Source organism: Canis lupus, chromosome 26 (assembly GCF_048164855.1).
Source record: "Canis lupus baileyi chromosome 26, mCanLup2.hap1, whole genome shotgun sequence".
NCBI lineage: Eukaryota > Metazoa > Chordata > Mammalia > Carnivora > Canidae > Canis > Canis lupus.
This window is the reverse complement of record NC_132863.1, coordinates 14987002-15013054: the sequence shown is the minus strand read 5'-3', so window position 1 is coordinate 15013054 and position 26053 is coordinate 14987002. Positions and strand designations below refer to the sequence as shown.

The window sequence follows — 26053 nt, the reverse complement described above, 5'->3', positions numbered from 1 at the left end:
GTGAAACCATATAATGTTTGTCCTTCTCCGATTGACTTACTTCACTCAGTATAATACCCTCCAGTTCCATCCACATCGAAGGAAATGCTGGGTATTCGTCGTTTCTGATGGCTGAGGAATATTCCATTGTATGCATAGACCACATCTTCTTTATCAATTCATCTTTCGATGGACACCGAGGCTCCTTCCACAGTTTGGCTATTGTGGACCTTGATGCTATAAACATTGGGGTGCAGGTGTCCTGCCGTTTCACTGCATCTGTATCTTTGGGGCAAATCCCCAGCAGTACAATTGCTGGATTGTAAGGTTTAACTCTTTGAGGAACCTCCACACAGTTTTCTTTTTTTTTTTTTTTTTTTTTTTTTTTTTTTTATAACGATCATGAATTTATTTTTTTTTATTTATGATAGTCAGAGAGAGAGAGAGGCAGAGACACAGGCAGAGGGAGGAGCAGGCTCCATGCACCGGGAGCCCGATGTGGGATTCGATCCCGGGTCTCCAGGATCGCGCCCTGGGCCAAAGACAGGCGCTAAACCGCTGCGCCACCTAGGGATCCCCTCCACACAGTTTTCCAGAGTGGCTGCACCAGTTCACATTCCCTCCAACAGTGCAAGAGGGTTCCCCTTTCTCCACATGCTCTCCAACATTTGTTGTTTCCTGTCTTGTTAATTTTCGCCATTCTCACTGGTGTGAGGTGGTATCTCACTGTGGTTTTGATTTGTATTTCCCTGATGGCAAGTGATGGGGGGAGCATTTTCTCATGTGCTTGTTGGCCATGTGTATGTCTTCTTTGATGAAATTTCTGTTCATGTCTTTTGCCCATTTCATAATAGGATTGTTTCTTCGGTGTGGAATTTAATAAGTTCTTTATAGATTTTGGATACTAGGCCTTTATCTGATATGTCATTTGCAAACATCTTCTCCCATTTTGTAGGTTGTCTTTTAGTTTTGTTGACTGTTTCTTTTGCTGTGCAGAAGCTTTTTATCCTGATTAAGTCCCAATAGTTCATTTTTGCTTTTGTTTCCCTTGCTTCCATAGATGTATCTTGCAAGAAGTTGCTGTGGCCAAGTTTAAAAAGGGTGTTGCCTGTGCACTTCTCTAGGATTTTGATGGAATCTTGTCTCACATTTAGATCTTTCATCAATTTTGAGTTAATCTTTGTGTATGGTGTAAGAGGATGGTCTAGTTTCATCCTTCAGCAAAATTGGCTGTCCAATTTTACCAACACCATTTACTGAAGAGACTGTCCTATTTCCAGTAAATAGTCTTTTCTGGACTTTGTCAAATATTAGTTGACCATAGAATTGAGGGCCCATTTCTGGGTTCTCTATTCTGTTCCATTGATCTATGTGTCTGTTTTTGTGCTAGTACGACACTGTCTTGATGATCACAGCTTTGTTAGTACTACTTGAAATCTGGCATTGTGATGCCCCTGGCTCTGGTTTTCTCTTTTGGCTATTCAGGGTCTTTTTTGATTCCACACAAATCTTATTTGTTTCAACTCTCTGAAGAAAGTCCATGGTATTTTGATAGGAATTGCATTGAATGTGTAAATTGCTCTGGGTAGCATAAAAATTTTCACAATATTAATTCTTCTGATACCTGAGCATGGAATATTTTTCCTTCTCTTTGTGTCTTCCTCAATTTCTTTCAGAAGTGTTCTGTAGTTTATAGGGTATAGATCCTTTACCTCTTTGGTTAGGTTTATTCCTAGGTATCTTAAGCTTTTGGGTGCAACTGTAAATGGGATTGATTCCTTAATTTATCTTTCTTCAGTTTCATTGTTAGTGTATAGAAATGCCACTGATTTCTGGGCATTGATTTCGTATCCTGCCACATTGCTGAATTGCTGTATGAGTTCTAGCAATCTTGGGGCAGAGTATTTTGGGTTCCTTATAGACAGTATCATGTCATCTGTGAAGAGGGAGAGTTTGATTTCTTCTTTGCCAATTTGTATGCCTTTTATTTATTTCTGTTGCCTGATTACTGAGGCTAGGACTTCTAGTAATATGTTGAATAGCAGTAGTGAGAGTGGTGAGAGTGTCATGTTCCTGATCTTAGGGGAAAGGCTCCCAGTGTTTTCTCCATTGAGAATGATATTTGCTGTGGGCTTTGCATAGATGGCTTTTAAGATGCTGAGGAATGGGGCAGCCCAGGTGGCTCAGCGGTTCAGCACTGCCTTCAACCCAGGGTGTGGTCCTGTAGACCTGGGATCGAGTATCCCATCGGGCTCCCTGCATGGAGCCTGCTTCTGCCTCTCTCTCTCTTTCTGTGTCTCTCATGAATTAAAAAAAAAAAAATGCTGAGGAATGTTCCCTCTATCCCTGCACTCTGAAGAGTTTGATCCAGGAATGGATGCTGTATTTTGTCAAATGCTTTCTCTGCATTTATTGAGAGGATCATATGGTTCTTGTTTTTTCTCTTGTTGATATGATCTGTCACGTTGATTGTTTTACGAGTGTTGGATCAGCCTTGCATCCTCGGGATAAATCCTACTTGGTCATGGTGAATAATCTTTTAATGTATTGTTGGATCCTATTGGCTAGTATCTTGTTGAGAATTTTCACATCTGTGTTCATCAGGGATATTGGTCTATAATTCTCCTTTTTGGTGGGGTCTTTGGTTTTGGAATCAAGGTGATGCTGGCCTCATAGAACGAGTTTGGAAGTATTCTGTCTCTATCTTTCCAAACAGCTTTAGTAGAATAGGTATTGTTTCTTCTTTAAACATTTGATAGAATTCCCCTGGGAAGCCGTCTGGCTCTGGACTTTTGTGTCTTGGGAGGTTTTTGATGACTGCTTCAGTTTCCCCCCTGGTTATCGGCCTGTTCAGGTTTTATATTTCTTCCTGTTCCAGTTTTGGTAGGTTGTGGTTTTCCAGAAATGTGTCCATTTCTTCTAGATTGCCTATTTATTGGCTCATAATATGTTTTTAAAAAAGTTTGTATTCCTTTAGTATTGGTTGTGATCTCTCCTTTTTTCATTTGTGATTTTATTAATTTGAGTCTTCTTTGTTTTTAATAAGGCTGGCTAATGGCTTATGTATTTTATTAATTCTTTCAAAGAACCAACTCCTGGTTTTGTTGATCTCTTCTATAGTTCTGGTCTCTATTTCATTGAGTTCTGCTCGAATCTTTATTAACTCTCTTCTTCTGCTTAGTGTAGGTTTTATGCTGTTCATTCTCCAGTTCCTTTAGGTACGAGGTTAGCTTGTGTATTTGAGATTTTTCCAATTTTTTGAGGGATACTTGTATTGAGATGTATTTCCCTCTCAGAACTGCTTTTACTGTATCCCATAGATATTGAACAGCTAGCTCTATCTTCATTTTCTTTAGTTTCCATGAATCTTTTTAATTCTTCTCTAATTTCCTGGTTGACCCATTCATCTTTTAGCAGGATGGTCTTTAACCTCCACGTGTTTGAGTTTCTTCCAAATTTCTTCTTGTGATTGAGTTCTAGTGTCAAAGCATTATGGTCTGAAAATATGCAGGGGACAATCCTAATCTTTCAGTATTGGTTGAGAGATTTGTGACTCAGTATGTGGTCTATTCTGGAGAAAGTTCCATGTGTGTTTGAGAAGAATGTATATTCAGTTGCATTTGGATGCAAAGTTCTGTATAGATCTATGAAATCCATTTGGTCCAGTGTATAATTTAAAGCTCTTGTTTCGGGGATCCCTGGGTGGTGCAGCAGTTTAGCGTCTGCCTTTGGCCCAGGGCGTGATCCTGGAGACCTGGGATCGAATCCCACATCGGGCTCCCGGTGCATGGAGCCTGCTTCTCCCTCTGCCTGTGTCTCTGCCTCTCTCTCTCTTTGTGACTATCATAAATTAAAAAAAGCAAAAACAAAAACAAAAAAAACTTGTTTCTTTGGTGATGTTGTGCTTAGAAGATCTGTCAGGGGACACCTGGGTGGCTCAGTTGTTAACCATCTGCCTTTGGCTCAGGGTGTGATCCTGGAGTCCCGGGATCAAGTGCCACATCAGGCCCCCTGCATGGAGCCTGCTTCTCCCTCTGCCTATGTCTCTGCCTCTCTCTCGCTCTGTGTCTCATGAATAAATAAATAAAATCTTAAAAAAAAATAACTGTCATTTGCAGAAAGTGCCATGTTGAAGTCTCCTAAAGTTAGTGTATTATTATGGTTAAGTATGTCTTTGGTTATTGATTGATTAATATACTTGTCAGCTCCCACATTAGGGGCATAAATATTCATGATTGTTAGATCTTCTTGTTGGATAGACACTTTAAGTGTTATATAGTGTCCCTATTCATCTCTTACTACAGTCTTTGGGATAAACTCTAATTTACCTGATATGAGGATGGCTACTCTAGCTTTCTTTTGAGAATTATTTGAATGGTAAATTGTTCTCCAACCTTTCATTTTCAGGCTGTAGGTGTCCTTAGGTCTAAAATGAGTCTCTTGTAGACAGCAAATAGATGGGTCTTGTTTTTTTATCCAGTCTGAAACCCTGCGTCTTTGATGGGATCATTTAGCCCATTCATGTTCAGAGTTACTATTGAAAGATACGAATGTATTGTCATCATAATAACTATTCAGTCTCTATTTTTGTGGATTATTTCTTTGGGCTTCCTCTTTCTTTTACGGAGTCCCCCTTAATATTTCTTGCAGAGCTGATTTGGTGGTCACATATTCTTTCAGTTTCTGCCTATCTTGGAAGCTCTTTATCTCTCCTTCTATTCTGAATGAGAGCCTTGCTGGATAAAGTATTCTTAGCTGCATGTTCTTCTCATTTAGGATCCTGAATATATCCTGCCAGCCCTTTCTGGCCTGCCAGGTCTCTGTGGAGAGGTCTGCCCTTACCCTAATACTCCTCCCCATAAAAGTCAGGGATCTCTTGTCTCTTGCTGCTTTAAGGATTTTCTCTTTGTCTTTGGAATTTGCAAATTTCACTATTAAATGTGGAGGTGTTGAATGGTTTTTATTGATTTGGGTGGGACCTCTCTATCTCCTGGATCTGAATGCCTGTTTCCCTCCCCAAATTAGGGAAGTTCTCAGCTATGATTTGTTCAAATATGCTTTCTGGCCCTCTGCTCCTCTCGGCATTCTCTGGAACCCCAATTAAACATAGATTTTTCCTTCTGAGACTATCATTTATTTCCCTTAACTTTTCCTCATGGTCTTTTAATTGTTTTTCTCTTTCTTCCTCATCTTCCTTTCTTGCCATCAACTTGTCTTCTATTCACTCACTCTTTCTTCTACCTCATTAACCCTCATTGTTATGACTTCCCATTTGGATTGCATCTCATTTAATTGATTTTTAATTTTGACCTGATCTAAATTCTGCAGTCATGAAGTCTCTTGATTCCTTTATGCTTTTTTTCCAGAGCCACCCTTAGCTTTATAATTGTGCTTCTGAATTGGCTTTCTGACATTGAATTGTAATCCAAATTCTGTAACTCTGTGGTTGAGAGTACTGTTTCTCATTCTTTTGTGGTGAGTTCTTCTTTCTAGTCATTTTGCTCAGTACAGAGTAGCTGTGTGAGCGGGCTGAGTCAAGAATAAGCTTCTTGTTAGAAGCAAAAACCCTTCTCTCTATAGCGTTCCAGCTGTTCTCTCTTTAAATCTCAGGTCGAATTTGTAGGTTTTCAGGATGGTTTGAAAGTTATTCAGGTAAGTTGGTGGGACCCGGTGAGTTGAGGACCCCCACTCCTCCACCATCTTGCCCCACCCCCATGCAAGCACTTGAATCAAAGTGTGTAGGTTACAATTTCCCTTCTAGTGAATGCAGATTTGTTCAGCCCACGTAGGAAGGTATCTGACAAAAACAAAGTAAATCAGGAATGGAGAGCTCTTCCCAAGATCCTTTCTAGAAGACCAGATATCCCAGCCCAGGACCCTGTAGGAAACCATCGGCTCCCATAGAAAACCAAAGATTTCCCGGAGAAATCTCTGCTCCCAGAGATCTAGGAAACTAGATCTCTCTAGGAGGGCAACGGAAGTAAATATCCAGGTGGGGAAGGACCCCTCTTCTAGACCTGTGCTTCTCAAACTGAAATGTGCCTATGAGTCACCCCAGGATCTTATTAAATGAAAATTCTGATCCAGCGGGTCTGGGTGAGATGAGACCTGAGATTCTACGGTTCTAACCAGCCATCTGGACATGTTGATGCTCTTGTTCTAGGAGCTAAACTTTTTACTGAGTGGCATGGGTTCAGAACAGTGCTTTTATATGTGAATTTGCAAAAGAACTATTTGGAAAGCTCACCGACACACAGGTTTCTCTTCCCCAGCCCTAGAGACAGATTTCGTAGATAGGGCCTCATGATTTGCCTTTTAACAATCCCCAGGTGATGCTGCTAGTCCCTGGACTACACTCTGCTTAAGAAGTCTGTAGTTAACTTAGAGCAGACTTCATTTTTGTTTTTTTTAAAGATTTTATTTATCTATTCATGAGAAGACAGAGAGGCAGAGACATAGGCAGAGGGAGAAGCAGGTTCCCTATAGGGAGCCTGATGTGGGACTTGATCCCAGGATCCCAGGATCATGACCTGAGCCAAAGGCAGATGCTCAACTGCTGAGCCACCCAGGTGTCCCAGAACAGACTTAGTTAAGAGGACTCCACCACTTCTGCCAGTATCCTCCTTGAGAACAAAACATCACACACCAGAAGATGAAGGAGGATGACACTGAGTCTTCCCTTTGGAGAAAAAAGTATGTAGCATACTTAGAGAGTATCGCAGGGCCTGTGTTATTTTTTGCTTTGACAGCATGCTGTTTTGAGTAAAGATTGAAAAGGATGCTTCTGGAACAAAATCTAGAGATAAGATTGAGTTTAAAGAACAAGTCTACCTGAGGTGGTGCTGACTGGCAAGCAGTGGGACTAGTTATTTTAGGATGACAAAGTTATGTCTGTGTAAAAAAAAGCTAAAAACTCAAATATCAAAATGTCAGTGGCTAGCTCTTCATGTCAGTAATGGGATTTGGGGGGGGGGGATGTTTACTTCTTTTTGTATACATTTTTGCCTTACATTTTCTGCAAAGGACATTCAAAATACTGCTTTCACAGCCTTAAAAAAAAAAAAAAAAAAAACCCTCCCAGATGTTTTTAAAGGGATAAAGAGATGTATACGCCCTGTGCAAATACACTTTTGTTTGTTTGTTTGTTTGTTTAGTTTTGTTATGTCTGTGCCGCCTGTGCTGCCTTTTTCATTGGGAAAGGGATTGTTTTGTACATGATGGTCCCAGTGTCCCAGGGACAGAGGAGACAGGTAAAGGGTGAGGCCAAGCCATTTGCCTGGAAAATGGCAATGACGCCTGCCTGCGTGGTGAGAACAAGGAGTCCCAGAGGAGAGGTTGTAAGTCACTAGGGGGAAATTAGAGGCAGTTTCTCCTCCTCCTTCCTTTTTCCCTAAACCATCCAGCTTAGCCAGAGAGTCCCTGAAAGGACCTTTCTCACCCTTCTCCTTGGAAGGTCTGACATAAGCTTTAAAGTAGAATTGGAAAAGATTAGAAAATGAAGAGAAGAAGCTACTGGGGAAGTGTAGAAACTGCTGATTTAGACGTCTGAATCGAACTGATCCTTTGGGCTGGTTTCCCTACATCCAGGCTGCTTGAGCCCACTCAGGACGACTGGACCAGAGTGAGGCACTCGGTGTAATCGGAATCCTATCATGAACATGTCACCACTGAGCCAATGAGTATACTCTAGAACGATCCTTCTAGAAACATGCAGCCCTGCGCTTGAAGACATACCTTTTGGGGCATTATGTAGACTGTTAACATATGTGCTTATTTTCAGCAATTCAAGAAATATATCTAAGTCAGTGTTTTTTACTGTTTGTTTTGTTTTGTTTGCTTCTCTTAATCTGGAAACATTCAATGAAGTTCATATGCATCTATTCACCCCAGTACAACTTTTCAGCTAAACTCTAAGGCTCTACTGACACCTGCTGGCATTTCATCTACTTTGTTAGAAACAACAAAACAAAATGCTTAACATATTTCCTAGAGTCTCTGGGTGTTAATATGCTAGGTATCCATTACCTGGAAGAGAGTAGAAAGCCCTGTGGGGCTTTTCCATGTCATGGAGGGAGATGTGTGAACAAGCCCAAAGGAAGGGAAACATCAGGGTTCTTCCTGCCTCTCAGCCATGTGCCAGCTGCTCTGTGATCTTGGGCAAGGTCCCTGACCCTCACTTTCATCATCACAAAGAGAAAAAGCAACAACCTCCTCGTCCTGGTGCCCTTTGGGGCCTGTGATGATTCCAATGGCATTTCCTACTAAGTAAAGCATGAGTTCTGTCACTGGAGTGGTGACCTCAGAGGTCACTCCTGGAGACCTTTCTGTCACAATAAACAGGATTCTTCACCAGCATTGTATTTCAAAAGACAGATGAGTTGTTTAAACCTCCTCAAAGCCTGGTATCTCTGTAATTTATTTTTAGAAACAACTAAATCAGAGTGCTCAGAAAAAGCCAGTGAACAGTCTCAGAAATTGCCCAGTTTCTTTGCCCTAGGAAACCATGGACTCTGTTTCGTGTTTTGGAACACGTAACAAGCCTTCAGGTTGAGAAAATGCTGTCCAGTGAATGCCAGCCTAATTATTTATGTTTTTCTGTCTCCTCTTGGGAAACTCTGTGTGAGCCTGTGGTTTGTTAGGCCAACAACAGGATATCTGATGGTCCCCACAGGGAATTACAGTCCCATATTTAGCCTGACAGAGGAAGTGAAGGCTGATGATGAAAATAATAAAGCGTGTCTTTAATGCTACTATTGCCTTTATTCCTCCTCCCTCTGAATCCTGGTGTCACCATCAGGAGGCTTTCCATGCTATTTATGGTCCTCAGCAAATGGCCTTTTCTAGTTGCGGTAGGAAATTTACCTCTTCTGGCTCTTAAGTCCTCCTTCAGAAAACTGTTAGGTATGACCAGAGCATAAAGAGGAAAGCCAAAACTCTCTATTAGACTCACATCCATTAAGATGACTCTTTCCAAAACGAAAGCAAAACAGAAGAGAACAAGTATCGACAAGGACATGGAGACATTGGAGCCTATGTGCACTGTTGGTGGGAATGTAAAATGACACAGCTACCATGGGAAACAAAATGGTGGGTCCTCAAAAAATTAAAAATAGAATTACCATATAATCCAGTAATTTTATCTCGGGGTATATACCCCAAAGAATTGAAGGCAGCAACTTGAAGAGATACTCGTACACTCAAATTCATAGAAGCATCAATCACAATAACCACCAATAATCATATAGCAAACCAGGTGGCCATCAACAGATGAATGAGTAAGCCAAATGTGGTCATAGGAATATTATTCAACTTTTAAAAAGAAGGAAATTCTGACACATGCTGTGACCTGGCTGAGACTTGAGGACATTATGCCACGTGAAATAAGCCAGTCAAATTTGTCAAAGGGCAAATACTGTGCATGATTCTATTTTTATGAAGAACCTAGAATAGGCAGATTCATAGAGATGGAAGTAGAATGGTGGTTGCTAGAATGCGGGGGCGGGGGGGATGTTGTGTAATGGGGACAGTTTCAGTTTTGCAAGAAGAAAAGAATTCTGGAGAAGGGTGCTGGTGAAGGTTGTACAATAACGTGAATATCACTTAATGTCACTGAACTGTTGACTTCAAAATGGTTCAGATGATAAATGTAATGTTATTTGCATTTTATCACCATAAGTTAAAACCACAAACACTCTACAGAACTCCATCTTTACCTCTCGCCATTGCAGTGACTCAATCACTAGACCGTGTTAAACCTGGTGATACTGTGCAGCGCTGTCTGATAGAACCTGTACTGATGGAGTTGTTCTGTATTTGCTCTGTCCAGTGTGGTAGACACTAGCCCCATGCTGGCTTTCGGGTGCTTGAAATATGATTAGTGAAATGGAGGCACTGAATTTTACTTTTGTTCAGTTTACATTTCAATAGCCACATGTGGCTAGTGGCTACCGTACTGGGCAATGCAGATAAAATATACATATGTTCTATGATCTATCCCCAAATATTTTCCCTTCCTCAGCATAGATTTACAGCAGGCAGACTATAAACCAAAGAAGGTAAGGTTCTGGGTTTTGTGGAGGCCCCTGCTCTGTTTTAATCCCCCAGTATCAATTTGCTACAAAGCCTGTTGCCAAGAGTATGATTCTTTATTTAAGCAACTTGGTATGGCATTCGTTGGCATCAGTTATTGGACTCAAGGGCAGAGTTGGCCTTTATTCACAGGCCACCCTTTGCTAGTAGAATGTCCTTACGAGACCCAAATTCTTTTACTGCCATGTACAGTCTTCCTTCACTTTTCCTTGTAAATCCGTGGAGTGCTGGTATGAACTAAAGCTGAGGTCCAAGTCCTTATACAGAAATTATGTAAGCCCTCGCTGTTTGCTCTGGATACCCTGGCAATCAGTGCATGCTTTTTTCTAGGGCTCTGCTGGAAATCCCAGACAGGTGAGATACATAACAAATTCTTAGGCTGAACTAGAATCACACAATAAAATTGATGAACCCCGAATGCATTCATCCTCTAAAATGGGAATAGCTAAGTATGTCATCACATTTTGGATAATGTTGCTTAGAAATAATGAAGATGGCCAGTGGTTGGAAAAGGATTTCTATTTAAACAGGCTGCAAATAGAAGGTTTAACAAGTCAGTCAGTGGGGCAGCATTCCGTTGTGACAGCCCAGTACTTAATGATGCTCTAGATGTTACATTTATCTTCATGGAAAGAATGAAAGCTGTTTATTAAAGAAGAAACATGGTGTGCAAAATGAAGATCACTCTATGACAGGGAGGAGATAAAAGAAGAGTTTACATTATTCTTAGAATGGACACAGGCTATCTAATGAAAACCACCATTTTTAGCATCCATGGTTTTGCTCATCAGGAATGTCTTTTCTTTCTCTTTCAGCAATGGGTAGAAGGATTGAGATCAATCATACATAACTTCAGAGCCAACAATGTTAGTCCAATGACCTGCCTCAAGAAACAGTGAGTTTTATTTACATCACTCTTTGTCTTTGGCTGTTAAAAAGTGAAAGGTCAGATTTAGGAGATGAAGGCTTAACACACACACACACACACACACACACACACACACACACACACAAATATATGGCCAGGCACCACATTCCGTGCCTTCCCCTCCATGCTCCTGACCCTGGAGAGGAAGTTCCCCATACACACCTGTACCCTTCATGCCACTTGGCAGGGCATGTCTGAAAACCCATAGCCAATGAATGCCATAGCCCAAAACTGGTATGAAAGGAATGGTTGGTGGTGGATGCTATAACCTCAGTATCCTCTGGATTGTAGGCCCCAGGCTGAGTGCTGATAGAGTTCTCCATGCCTAGGGCCATAGTTGGGTACTGCTGTTATAGCTGGAGCCTCTGTTGTGTGAAACTGAGAATTGAGGAGTGTGGCCAAGAGAAGCTCTTACAAGAGCACCCATTTCTAGGGTCGAGAAGGAGCACTGGCCCCAGGGACTGTTTAGCACCCAGTTAGGAATCCAAGTGTATTGGCCTTACTCCAGCTCACAGGATCCAAAATCCAGAGGGATATTACAGGAGTAGATTTTTAACCCTTCCCAAGTTATCCCATCAGGGTGACATGAAGTTTACTCAAGGAGAAATCCCAGCCTGTTTAAAAGGCAGCAATCAGTGGAGGAATGGAGCTGCTTGCCATCACAGGGTCATTGGCAGGTGGTTGTAGGTGCAGAAGGGAGCAATGCTGAAAAATTACAGGAATAAACCTGCCCTCGCAACCAGGCCCAGCACCAAGGCTGTGATTGCTTGGACTGTCAGGCAGTAGAAGGAAGGTCAGCCCTTGGGGTACTTTCACCCTTACTGTTGGTCCCTTTGGCAGGTGCTTTAAGAGCTCTTGACTATAATCCCAGCTTGGCCACCTACTTAGTGGTTGGGTGACGCTTGGCAAGTTCTTAGCCTTGTATGTTACTGTTCTTATCTGTGAATGGAGAAGGTGACCATAACTCATTTCACAAGATTACTGCACAGATATTATGAGGTCCTGGAGAACACCCAGCCCAGTGCCTGGCTCCTAGTCCCCTTTCATTCAATATTAGTGATGTTGATCATTATGCCATCCCTCCAATTTCCATTCCATCATCTTAGTAGAGGATAGCTACTCTTGTAAATACCTGTTTGTTGTGCAGCTGCTTCTCCTTTTCCTCTGCAGTTGCTCTGTCATGTTTTCTTAAAAATAAAGGGCAACAATGGATATTTGACATTACATTTTGAGCATTCATAGAATCCCAGAGGATCTGAGACTTTGAGAATGCCCACTTATACCTGAGGGACCCCAATATCCATATTGGACACCAGATCTTAACTGTCCCATTGATGTCCTGCTGAGATCCCCGTATAGAGCTGGTATTCACCCATCCACCAGCTGCCATGAGGTTTAGTTCATCAAGAGGTCACACCTGCCCACTTCTGCAGAGAATTACCCCCTGCTGCAGGGGAGTCTCTGTGCCTAGGAGACTATACTCCTTCCTCTTCCTGGTGAGAAGCCCTGGGCTCATAATGGGCTGGAACAGGATACAAAAAGCCAGGCTCCATGCCACCCAGTCTGGTGCACATCGCACTCCAGAGCTCCCCCTGGCGTCGGGCTAAAGCACCAGCAGAAACCACAACTTTGTGTGACTTCTCTCTGTGCTTTCTGCTTCCTTCACTCCTGTAGTCTTTGAAAATATCCCTTCCAAAGGAGTCACTTGTGCTTCTAGGAAATTGCCATAAGGCAGAAACTTTACCAAATTGTCACATTCTTCTTGTTCTTAGAATATTATTGGCTGGAAACAATTAGAATGTGAGTTTGGCTAAGAACAGCCCTAGTCCCAAAGTACAAATAAATATTCTGGGTCCCTGTGTGTCTGGAAAGCCTGCGGAAAGTAACGAGTTGCTTATCATCAGTTTCAATGAACTTCTCTTACTCTTGGAAATTAAGGAAGGTGGTCATTCGATCTCTGCTTTGCTGCAGTGGGAACAGGGATGGGAGTCCCCGTGGGTCCTCAGGACAAGACTGGCTGGTGTCACCATGCAGTTGCATTTCTTACCACCTCAGTAAAGATTATTAAAGAGCAATAATCAAAGATGAGACCAGTCACCAAAGAAGTACCTGCAATTTGTTTTGCCTAGTGTAAGCACCCAATCTTCTAATTCATCTAGGTTGCTAGGACAAATAGGGTAGAACTCTCAGTTAAATTTAAATTTCAGATAAGTAATAGTTTTTTCGTGTAAGCATATCCTGTGCAGCATTTGGAACATACTTGTAAAAAAAAAAAACGGTATTTTTCAGTTAAATTCAAATTTAACCGAGAGTCCTGGATTTGTATTTGCTAAATCTGACAACCATAAATTCATCTCACATTCTATGATTGCCTCTGTTTTCAGAATAAATGTTCTTTGTTTGAATGAACTTTCTTTTAATGTTCTTAACTGGATTGAAGTGTTCCTCCTAAGAAACATTAAAACAGTATTGTTACTATTGTTTTCCAGCTGGATGAAATTGGCATTTATGACCAACACAAATGGTAAAATTCCAGTCAGGAGGTAAGTCGATCAGTTCTGCCTGTATTCCATACCCTGAATCGACTCTTGTGATACCAAAGAAAGAGCCCTTTACAAGTACTTGTTAATTGCTTTCACTAAAGATATTTCTGGAAGCTTAGTTTAAATCACTCTATCAAATGCCGTGTTCAGTTTGTAAAAAAAATCCCTTGTGGATGTAAAGTTGCATTTTTACTCAGAATTGGTAGCATTAGCTCTGCCTTGATGAAGAACATCTAGAAATGCAGCAATATTCTTTTAATCTTCAAATAAGTGGGTTTTTAGGATTTTGATGTATTTCATCTAGTTGCCATGAGCAAAAATTAGCTAAAATTAAAGAAGTTTGTATTGTGCACCTGTAGTAGGAGTGTATAGACTGTGTCTTTGGAAGTGTGGTACCTAGTCTAGAGGTGCTCATTCTGGGCCTTGCTGTTCCCTGGTGGGCAGGGCAGGTGAATTCCTTTGGCTTCTTGGCACTTCATCTCTAGGTGTACTGTCCATGGCACCATACACTCTTCTGAGCTGTCACTTTTTCCCCTTGCTCTGCCCAAGGTAACGGTGACAATGAAAAAAAAGAAAAGGCAATAAACTTGAATGGAATCAAGAATGAAGAAAACAAGGGTACCTGGGTAGCTCAGTCAGTTAAGCGTCTGACTCTTGATTTCTGCTCAGGTCTTGATCTCAGAGAGATCAAGCCCTGCATGGGGCTCTATGCTGAACATGGATCCTGCTTAAAATTCTCTCTCTCTCTCCCTCTGCCCCCACCCCTTCCCCTGTTCATGCACATTATTTTAGAGATAAAATAAATAAATCTTTAAAAAAAATAAAGGAATGAAGAAAACATGAACCGGATTTGTCTTCTACGTGTCTTTTTTTAATTCTATTTGTTTTATTTGTTTTTTTAAGATTTTATTTATTTATTCATGATAGACATAGAGAGAGTGAGAGAGAGAGGCAGAGACACAGGCAGAGGGAGAAGCAGGCTCCATGCTGGGAGCCCGACGTGGGACTTGATCCCGGGACTCCAGGATCGCGCCCTGGGCCAAAGGCAGGCGCTAAACCGCTAAGCCACCCAGGGATCCCCAGTTCTGTTTGTTTTAGAGCACAGTTGAGCAGAGGGAGAGAGGATCATGAAGCAGACTCCCCACTGAGCAGGGAGGCTACTCAGAGCTCGATCCCAGGACGCTGAGATCATGACCTGAGCCAAAATCAAGAGTCAGGCACTTAACCAACTGAACTACCCAGGCACCCTTCCAACATGCCTTCTTTAATACTAAGCTGATATGTTTCACCCTCTGAGGATTCCCCATGCTTCCCTCTTTTCTGCTTCTCTATTCCATTTCTGGTGTTAGGATTTGCTAGTGGTCTGTGGGGACATCTTGAGATGGTAGTAATAGGAATTCTTTACCAAACTCTTCAGTATCTTTTTGGCTGGTGTTTGTGTAAGCACTTCATGGAAATTCCATAAGCTGGTGTGGGTCTCAGAGGGTCAGCTGTCCACATGAAACCAGGAGTGTGTTTGGATTCATGAGCCTAAGCCCACAGTCTGACTTAATCATGGGTTTCCTGGATCCCAACCCAGTCTTCTAGAATTCTCCAGACTTTGATTCCTGTTGACTTCTATCTGCATACCACTTTAGTGAAGAAGCCAACTGCAAACAAAATCCAGAGCTACTGAGTAGAATCTTGTCTTAGAACTGTTTATCTTAAAAAAAAAAAAAAAAAAGAAAAGAAAAGAAAAGAAAAGAAAAGAAAAAAGAACTGTTTATCTTCCAGAGATGGGGCAAACAGGTCACCAACTGATAGCATTTGAGCAAATGCATTTGAGCAGTGGCATGCTGATCACATTGAACCATTTCTGACTTTTCTACACCTTCCTTTCTGCCAAGTCACTTTATTCTGCCTTGAAACTTCATTCTGTGTCCCTAGGAGATTATCTTTTTTTAAAAATTTTTATTTATTTATTATAGTCACAGAGAGAGAGAGAGAGAGGCAGAGACATAGGCAGAGGGAGAAGCAGGCTCCATGCACTGGGAGCCCGACGTGGGATTCAATCCCGGGTCTCCAGGATCGCGCCCTGGGCCAAAGGCAGGCGCTAAACCGCTGTGCCACCCAGGGATCCCCCTAGGAAATTATCTTCATACTCTCTCAAAATTATTCTTTTCACATTTAATAGAATTGTCCTAGGAGCACCTGGGTGGTTCAGTCAGTTAAGCATCTGCCTTCAGCACAGGTCATGATCCCAGGGTCTTGGGATTGAGCCCCACCTTAGGCTCCCTGCTCAGTGGGGAGCCTGCTTCTCCTGTTCCCCTGGCCTTTCTCCCTGCTTGTGCTCTCTTGCTCTCAAATACATAAAATCTTTTTTTTTTTTTTTTTAGATTTTATTTATTAATGAAAGACAGGGAGAGGGAGAGAATGAATGAGAGGCAGAGACGCAGGCAGAGGGAGGAAGCAGGCTCCATGCAGGGAGCCCGACGTGGGACTTGTTCCTGGGTCTCCAGGATCAGGGCCTGGGCTGAAGGTGGCACTAAACCACTGAGCCACCCGGGCTGCCCAAATACATAAAATCTTTAACAGAAGTGTCCTAGAAGTCATCATTTTTCTTAATTTCATGCTCTGTAATAATCCATATGACAGGGACGCCTGGGTGGCTCAGCGGTTGAGCATCTGCCTTCAGCTCAGGTTGTGATCCTGGAGTCCCAGGATCAAGTCCCACATTGGGCTCCCTGCATGGAGCCTGCTTCTCCCTCTGCCTGTGTCTCTGCCTCTGTGTCTCTGCCTCTGTGTGTGTGTGTGTGTTTGTGTGTGTGTGTCTCATGAATAAATAAAATATTTTAAAAAAGCATAATCCATATGACAGAATTAAATATCAATGAGAAAATTGAAAGCATACAAATCATAAAGAAGAAGACCATGGGCCGTATTTTTGCTTAACTTTTTATTGAGGGCTTACCAAGTTATAGACCTCATGCATTTGTTGTGGTCTTTATAGATCTGCATGTAGGATTCTCCTTTTTATTAGCTTTCTAGCAAATCAACATTCTGTCTGCTTTAGAAAAAAAAAAAAAGGTAGAGCTTTTTAAAAAAACAAAAGCCAAAAACACCTTGTTAAAACCCTTGACTGATAATTGTTATCCAGTATGCAAAGATACTTTACAGTGATCCTTATTTTTTTGCAAATCCTTTGTTCTATTGAGCAATGGCAGGACAACTATTTTAATATATCCTAGCATCCTACAGCTACTACCCAACATATAGTATATTTTTCTTTAAAATCTATATTGAAGTAATAAGTCCAAACTTAACACAGCAGTGTGGAGAATAGAAATTTATATTGGATCTGTTTTTACATACCTTACTGTCCTTTTTCTTCCAAGATAAGGTTCAGGCAATAGACAAAGTAAAAACACATAGATCGCAATCAAAGCAAAGCACGTCTAACTGGCAATTTTGGTTTCATTTATATGTATTCTAATCAAGCCATTGTTAGACAAGCTTAGAAGTCTTTTATGGTTTCAAAGATCCTTATCGGTATGTTCACATACAAAATTATTACCATCCTTTTGTCATTTTCTTTAGTTCTCCTTGACATAAACTCTTTGGTGCCTGCCAGTATTAACAGGTGTTTGACACAAGACATCTGTGATTCGGGGGCAGTTTGTTCAGAGTTGATGGAGAATTGATACCAAGCCAGAGGAAAGCGGATGAATCTCCTGGTAGATGAGCTTGCCAAGAGCTAGGTGGAAATTGTTCTGAATGTTTTAATGGATATTAAGAGTAAACACTTTTAAAATGTCATTTCATCACTATCATTCTGGAGTTCTTAAAATGGAAACTATTAGTATTGTGCACATACTGTTTAAAGGGATCTGGCTTCATAGTCATTACATAGCTTGGGAATGGCCCCTGCTCTTGAGTATTAGCTGAAATTTAATATCCAGGAAGTTTCAGGGATGATTAATGAAGAAAGTCTTAGTCTTTACCTCCCTTTTTCCTTTCTATGTATATAGTCTTATGCAGACTCCCTTTCTCTCAAACTTCCAAACTTGCACTCCGTTTATTTTCCCACCCAGACCAAAGTTTGAAAGTCACTCTTTCCTTTGCCATTTCCTCCCTTGTAACCTGGAGTTGAAACCAGTGGCTAGAGAGCTGAGATATGGTAGCCAGACAATAATAGCAGGCTCTGGTTGGGAGTAGTCTTAAAGGAGGCCATTGTATTAAAGAAGGCTGAGAGCTTCAGGTATGGGCATGGCAGCCCAGCTCCTATGTAATCCATCTACGTCCCAAAAGCTTGGTTTGTCTACAGAGGGGATAGGACTCTCCTGAGGCATCACTGCCTGATTCCTCCCTGAGTGATTCAGAAGTTGGTGTTAAAACCACCGAATGGATCATAGGCCTATTGAGGGAAAGAAAGAATGAGACCTACTTGGTGTCTAGCATCATTGCTCTCTTAGTTACCTATAAAGTCTATAGGAACATAGAATTGAACCAGGACTCCAGAAGGATTGGGCTTCACTCAAGGGTATTTGCTTTCATAGCATTTCTTTAGGGGAAGGTGGTTTATTTTGATCCAACAAAAACTCATTGAGTTCTACCCTATACCCTGCTGGCATGGGGCTGTATATAGAGAGTTGAATAAATCACTGTCCTTTATAAGTAGTCTCCCATGATATGCCTATGAAGGTGTCTAAAGTCTCCCCAGGCTTTGATAAATGTGTTTCTCTCAGGACCCTGTTAAAGGGCATTCTTCTGGGCCTCTAACTGGAAACTCCCAAGAATTCCCCTTTGCCTCACAACCCCCCTAAGGGAATCCATTTTAAGGCCCAAGCTGTCTGATAGCTGTCTGGAGCAAAGGCAATAAAGGCACTTTGTTAGATAAACCAGGGCAATGGCCTTACTCTTACTCAACTTCCTTTCTCCTATTTTCCATCCTGGGCTTGGTCTCCTTGAGAATGAGGTGGGCAAACCTGCAGTGACATTGCCCAACCCAAGCCCCCTCAGGAAGGAGGGGCCAGAGAACAAACCCCTCTGGCCATAATGCCACCTCTTGCCTCTGTTTTTTGCACAATCATGTTGTTGGGCTCTGACTCTGCCTTCACTGATATATTCCTACGGGGATTTTCCTCTCTCCTGGGAATGGACACCCTATTTTTTCTTTCTCTCTCAATCTCTTTATTTGCTCTCCCCACCCCATGCAAGCAAATGCTTGCATCTCCTCCTCCTACTCCCTGTTTCTTTCTTGGCACTTCAGCAAGCTCTTAGCCAAAAACTTCTATTCCTATACACTCTTCCCTTCCTCCCTTCCCTCCTCTCCCTCTACCCCACACCCTGCTACTGTTTCAGAAGGGCTCAGGCCCTGTACCTGCTACATTCATGACCACATCGATCAGTTTTCATCTCATTTCTCATGCGTCTCCAAACCTAACCAAAGCTCAGGTTTGCCGAGATACCCCTGAGATTGCTAGGCAAGCAGTTTCCTTCTGCCAGGCATCCCAAATGTGGGGATGCTGGCACCTGTAGCTCTCACATTAACACATAATTTAAAAAAAAAAAAAAAAGAGAGAGAGAACACTGAATAGCTACTTTCCCCTGTTTTATAAAGGTCAGATAAATTGCTTCTCAAACCAATTTAGTGTATACAAATTCTGTGAACTCTAGGGAAGTGGGAAAATGTGAACATAACACCCTCAACACTGGAAACTGGTTTACTTAATGTCAAACACATATGTGCAACCACGTCCATAGATTTGTTCAAGGGAATCTTTGGGCCTCCGTAGAATTGAATGCCACTGTGTAAAGTGCCCTTAAAAATGTACTTCTCAAGAGTATTCTTGGACCAAGTATAAAACCATAAAGCTTTGAATGAACACATAACAATTCCTTGACTTAAAGTTCGTTCTTCCCAATCTATTTGGGGAAGTTATACTCTGCAGTTGTAGAGGTGCTTTCTCCCACTCATCAAGAATAATTGGCTCTCCGTGCTTACAGTTGGAGCTGGCCTCCACTTAACATGAATAACGAGCGCATGACAGGGTTGCGTGTTGGGAGATGCTGTTACAAAGCCCATTGTGCTCATGGAGAAGGCCACGCTTCCCACATGAAACAGCTCTATCCTCAGGTCGAGGCTGGACTTTTGAAATTAGAGTTTCAGTTATTACAGTGATAGATTACCTGGGCTTCCAGCCACAGAATGAATGAAGGTTCCTTTGGTTGGCTAAAGCACAGCTCAGGACCAACATGAATCTAGGACACCAGCTCCTCTCAATAGGTCATTCTGGGTGTCACCAGTGTATTTGTCATAAGCAGGAAATATGCTTATTAAGGTAGTACTCATTTTAGCAGCCTTGATGCACACCATACAAGATAAAGGGAACACCATTATTCAGAAATGCCATGTGTCAGGGTAGTACCAAGATTCTATTGAAACATTGAGCAAATGTTCCCCTAGCTCCCCTTCCCACCTCATCTACCCCTTTCTTCATCAACTCCCTAATCTTTGTTGTAGCTGGCATTTCAGAGTAGCTCGAGGGTGCTTAGTTAGCTCAAGAAAAATTTAAGGGCACCTGGGTGGCTCAGTTGGTTAAGCGTCTTACTTTGGCTCAGGTCATGATCTCAGGGTCCTGAGATTGAGCCCCATGTAGAGCTCCCCTCAGCAAGGAGTCTGCTTCTCCCTCTCCCTCTAAGCACCCCCATTCATGCTCCTCTCTATTTATCTCTCAAATAAATAAATAAAATCTTTTTAAAATTTTAAAAAATATGTCTGATGTTGGATGTCAGCTGTAGTAAGTATGAAAACAAGCTATAAAGAGCCATTTTAGGCAGAGGCTGAACTCTGAGGAAACTTTTTTTTCCCCCAAGCCTAGATAGTGTCAACATGAGGTTTTATTCTAGACCTGTCCCATCTGCCATGTTCCTTTTTCCAGAGAAAGTTATTTGGTAGGATCAAAGTGTATCATTGTTTTTGTCCAGCAGGATCTCCAGGGCTTCTTGTGTCCACCCAGGGGGACAGTCATCTGAGAATCAAGTTGCCTCTCGAGTATAACCAGAGGAATATTGCAGGAGCTAGTTAGGGAAATAAAAAAATACCTAGAAATGAAAACTAAATTCTACTTCCTTTCCCTTTCTCTCCCTGCCATCCTACCATCTGAGTATTACTTGGAGTTTTGCCTCAGAGAAAACAGAATCAACAATAACTTGGCTTTTTGTTTGTTTGTTTGTTTTCTTTTCTGCCCTAGTATTACTAGAACGTTTGCGTCGGGGAAAACAGAAAAAGTGATCTTTCAAGCACTCAAGGAGTTAGGTCTTCCCAGTGGAAAGGTATCTATTCATTTAATCATGTGTTTCTAAATGACTTTGTCTATTTATGTTCTCATACGTAATAAGCCAGATTTTTTATTCTAAACTGCTGTCATTTTGATTCAAAACTGGATTCAATCTCATAAAGTACAGATAACTTTCCCTTCTTCTTCTCCTGCCTGCCTGTCTTTTATTTTCTGAGCATTTTAAACTAAATGTTCTTAAATTCAAATAATGTACTTCACAATGTTTTTATCAACTTTATTAGGGAAAGGAAATGATAGCCAGTTTGCTCTTTTACACAGCTTGTGGAAGGTTTATTTTATCTTATTTTTTGAGAGAGAGAGAGAGAGAGAGAGAGAGAACGTGGGGGAGCGGGGGTGGCGTGCAGAGGGAGAGAGAATCTCAAGCAGGCTCCATGCCCAGCACAGAGCCAGATGCTGGGCTCGATCTCATGACTCTAAAATCATGATCTGAACCAAAGTCATGAGTCAGATGCCCAGCTGGCTGAATGCCCAGGTGCCCCCAGAAAGCTTATTTTAGAGAAGCCCATCCACCTTGCCTTGACCAAACACAGTGTGAGCCTGAATAATTAGCTAATAAATCCTGTTCTTCAAGATGGCTGTGAGATATTTTATAAAGCACCCCTCCCTACACAAACCATTTGTGTACCTGGCCCTTTGGACCTAGGATAATTGAAATTAACTTATTGACTACAAAAAATATTTAGGCCTGTTACTACTTTAACAAATCCAATTTGAAATACAAACAAACAAAAAAGTGTGAAAAGTAAAATTGTATGTGGTCATCCTGAGCCCCTTCATGTGATCTTGTGAAAATTCACAAGATGAGCCTAAGTAAACACTAGGTTTGATTTATTCAGCATCCTTTAGGCAGGCACTTGCTTTTCTCCCTCAAGGAGAGAAAGAGGAAATGTTTCTTTATATTTATTTTACGGGGTGTTTCCCAGGGCAAACCCAGCTGTAGTCAGTGTTTGAACACACAAGTCCTGGCTGCATGGTAACCAGAAACACCCATTTACACGTGCCGTGTGCTGGCGGGATGGCCTGGCTACAGCTGGAATTGGCCTTCTGGCTTCTATCAGTAAGAATCTGAAATGGGGGCCCTGGGATCACCGGTAGTCATTGCTTTGCTTCATGATCCTGTCGATTCTTTCCCTCCAAGGAGAAAAATGTTGCATGTGTTATGACACTCTTTGCTCTTTACAGAATGATGAAATTGAGCCTGCAGCATTTACTTATGAGAAGTTCTATGAACTGACACAAAAGATTTGTCCTCGGACAGATATAGAGGATCTTTTTAAAAAAATGTAAGTTCTACTTAAAAGAAAATGTCATATTGTTGTCATTTTAGATTTTTAAAACATTTTTGTCATAATGTTTTAATATAGTAGGTTGAGAGTCTCTAGGATTATGTAGCTAGGGTTACATTTTCACCCCTTAGTTTATCACTGTAAAAGTTCACTCGGAGATTTCGAGTAACTTTTACAAAAATTAATGGCAGCACCTGGAACAATTTTTTCCCCCTTGCATTGGCTTTACTAACTACCTATAATTTTAACCTGCTCCTTTAGGTATTAACCCATTATGTGAACTAACTAGATTCAATTTGGAATGTTATTATGTTGTTGAAAAGTTCATTCATCCCAGTTATTTCAAATGGATGACTTACATGTTGTATTTAAAATAATGGCTTTTCATAATACTAGAGAACTGCAGACATGTTCTGTGAGCTAGCGGGAGTGTTTTCTTTCTCTTGTTGTTGGGTTGTTTTTTGTTTTTGTTTTTGTTTTTGTTTTTCGTACAGTCTCTGGCCATTTTAAGAATGCACCACTACTTCAGGGTTAGAAGATAAGTTTAGCATTATCATCAACAAATGTCAACATGTAAATCGTACCTACTGTAGCATCATATACAAAAACTTACTTTTTCTAATAAATTTCTTTTCAGCAATGGAGACAAAACTGATTATTTAACGGTAGACCAATTAGTGAGCTTTCTAAATGAAGTAAGCTTTTTCATACATTAACTCCATAAAGTCTGTGTGCAGTGGCTTGCCTCTTCCAGTGTTCCCCATTGCATGCCCGCATCATATGCCCTACTTGCTTTGCTTCTGACCTGCTGATCTTTCCATATGGCTTTCTTTACCAGGTGCAAAAATCAGCTGCTGCTCCTGTGTGTTCATGCACTTCCTACACATTGGCTTTGCACACTGCTTTTTTTTTGTTGGTTTTCTTGCTGTGATGTATAGCTCTGGTTCTATGTGTGCGTGTGAATTTTATAATATATCCATTTAATTAAATGTGTCTATGTTTTTGCAAGATGATATTTAAGGTAATTTTTTTTCTCTCCTATTGATTTCATTAAACAGAGAATGGATTGAAATTACCATACTATAGTTGGATTCTCCATTGCTAACTTTTTCTCATACTTTTGCATGGACTGGGAAACTTTATTTTTTGTCTTTTAATGGATTGCATGTAAGAACAATGTGTAGGTTCCAAGAGAATATTTTGACATCAAGCACAACAGAGGAGTTCCTGGGTGAAAATACAGTACATATTAGGCCAATTAGATTGAAGGATAAATTTTTACATTTTATTTTTATAACACGCTTAGGGCTCATTTTAGAATATGATCCACTAAACAACCAAAACTGGTTGACAACATTTGCTTACACAGAAGAGAAAAATATTTTCGAACACATAAAGTTTGCAACTTTTGTTACAACTAAAATTTACTTTTTTCTCTTTACACACACAAAAGAATGTTCTGTTCAGTGAAACCCATTGAAGCTCTTGCTAATCCAAAATGGGAGATTTACTTTTTTTCTAACACATTAGTGGAATTGACAATGTATTTTTGTTTCAAAACAATTTTTAATATAATTTAACTGTTATACCATACCAAGAGAAAACATTTGAAGAGAGTATTATCCTACACATGAGGCATTGACCCAAAAAACAGGCAACAGGGAGATATGATTTGCCAGTTTGTAGGAACATATCACATCTTTGCCAAAGCCCTTACAAAGCTATAATAATGAGAGCCTAAAAGCCCTTATGCAGGGAAGACTAGCGACTCCATTTATCAGCACAGATGCCTTCACTTTTAATAAACTTTTCAGTACAATACAGTATTTATTTTACTTGAAAACATTTCAAGTTTTCCACCCCACTAGTTTTTGGTCATGCGAATACTATGTTTATAATCTTTACCCAGATATTATCCACATTCCAGTGGCACCATTACTCAGAAGTTAAGTTGCCTTACTTTGTTTCCTTGACTCCTTCCTACTCTTCTTCTTTATTTTTAAGATTTATTGTTTTATTTTCTTCAGCTTCTTCATGCATTTGGGGTCACTGATTATCTTAAATTTTGGTGCGATGGGCAGGAAAATCTGCTTTTTACTAAAGAGGGAAGACCCTTGGGAGGCACAGAGAAAAATCTACATTGTTAGTTTGCTACTTCCTAAAAACAAGGTCTCTTGCACACTCTGAGATGAAGCTGGCACCCAAGCATCTATTAAGCATGACAAAGCTCTTACTATATATGTCACCGTGAAATAAAGAAATAATTCTGAAGTCTTGAGGCTAGATCTGGTGTTCATGGGCTCTTATCCCGTGCCTTTCCTCTTATGGGTTGTTTTTGTAAACCTACCCAATTATCACTTATAATTTTTATAAGTCTACGACATAACATTTAATTTTTAAAAGATACAATCACCCATACTCTGGCTCTGCCATCCAAATTATTTCTTCAAATACTTATTATTTGATAGCTTTTATACATCATTATCACAATCGCCAGTAGCACTCATTTGCTTTTATATTTTCTGCTTGGCTTCTCATTCATGGTAAAGAAGCATCTTTACTTCCGGGGTGGGACAGATGGAATCAGTGTGATTCTTGATTTCTTTAGATCATAGAGACTGCAAGATGGTCCAGGAAAGTGTACAGCCTTTACTTTTCATCAACTTGCCTGAATCTCTCCCTTTTCTGTCATAGCAAACTGAATTGGAAAGACTAGATAGAAATCTGAGTGCATCCTTGAAGAAGTTTGTCAAACTTAGAAAACATTCTTCCAGCTCCTGTACTCTCTCTTTTAAGTCCTACAGTGGCTCTTCTCCTTCTCCAAAAGCAGAAGACGCTTTAGGCATAGCACCTTTGAAGCCCATAATGAAAGGAGACAGCGTTCACTTGAGAAGGAAGCTGGCATTGCAATGTAAAGGTGTATGGCTCCAAAAGCTTAGATCTAAACATTTGCAAAATGCCTTAGCTACATAATGTCAGCAACCTAGAGTTCAACATTGTGTTAGAAGCCTAGATTATGCAATAAGGCAGGAAAAGTAAATGAGTCTCGTGAATACGAAGGGACAAGGTCCTACTCATCGATCATTTGCAGATGATGATTAAATACTCTAACTCTCAAAAACTATTGACTGAAGAACTCTTTGAATGAAAGTTAAGCAAAGTAACCAGAAAAATAATTGAAGCAAAAATCAATAGACACATGTACACAAACATTAACAAGTTAGAATAAATAATAGGGGGAAAAAAGTCATGCTGCCTCCTACCACTTCCCAGCTTGGAAATCTTTTTGCTCTTTAGGTTAAATTTTATGTTCAGTATACTTATGTCTATCTTCAGGAAGCTGGAATGAGAGGAGAGACTACTGGCCATTTACTATCTTGGTCACCATGTAGAGATTTGTACCACCTCCTTCCTATCCATGTCATCAACACTTACTAGCTTTTCACTAGTAGCTTTAGACCTGCTGCTCATCTGCTTCTCAGTATCTCTTTATTCATTGTTCCCCAAAGTGTGACCATGGACCAGCAGCATCAGCATTCTGTGGGAACTTGTTAGAAATGTAGAATCTTGGGTCTCACTCTAGACCTACTGACTGGGAATCTATCTACATTTAATGACATCTCCAGGTGACTGAGCTGCGCATTAAAGTTTGCGAAACACTGTCCTACTGGATTACCTGCATTTCTCCTTGGAATACTTAGTGTGGATGGGAAGAATGTGACAGCATCATATACCTTCTGTTATTCTCCATAATGGATTTACTCATGGAAATCCACCACTTGGATCTAAAATTTTGCCACAGCTATGCCTTTTTGTCTCATCAGTGGACCAAGCGAAACTTGTCTTCTTCCTATTTTATGAAAATAGTAAACCAGAGTCTGGGAAGCT

At 40.9% G+C, this 26053-nt stretch overlaps 1 protein-coding gene across 11 annotated transcripts in view; it reads left to right on the top strand.

The window, feature by feature from the left end:
• PLCB4 (phospholipase C beta 4) overlaps positions 1-26053 on the top strand; it is a 418616-nt gene that overhangs the window by 301397 nt on the left and 91166 nt on the right. For all 11 annotated transcript variants that reach the window (XM_072800091.1, XM_072800090.1, XM_072800095.1 and 8 more), the window contains 5 exons: positions 10884-10963; positions 13486-13539; positions 20772-20853; positions 22062-22162; positions 22803-22860. In XM_072800091.1, coding sequence (XP_072656192.1) covers positions 10884-10963; positions 13486-13539; positions 20772-20853; positions 22062-22162; positions 22803-22860 — 375 coding nt within the window. The remainder of the gene's footprint in view (positions 1-10883; positions 10964-13485; positions 13540-20771; positions 20854-22061; positions 22163-22802; positions 22861-26053) is intronic.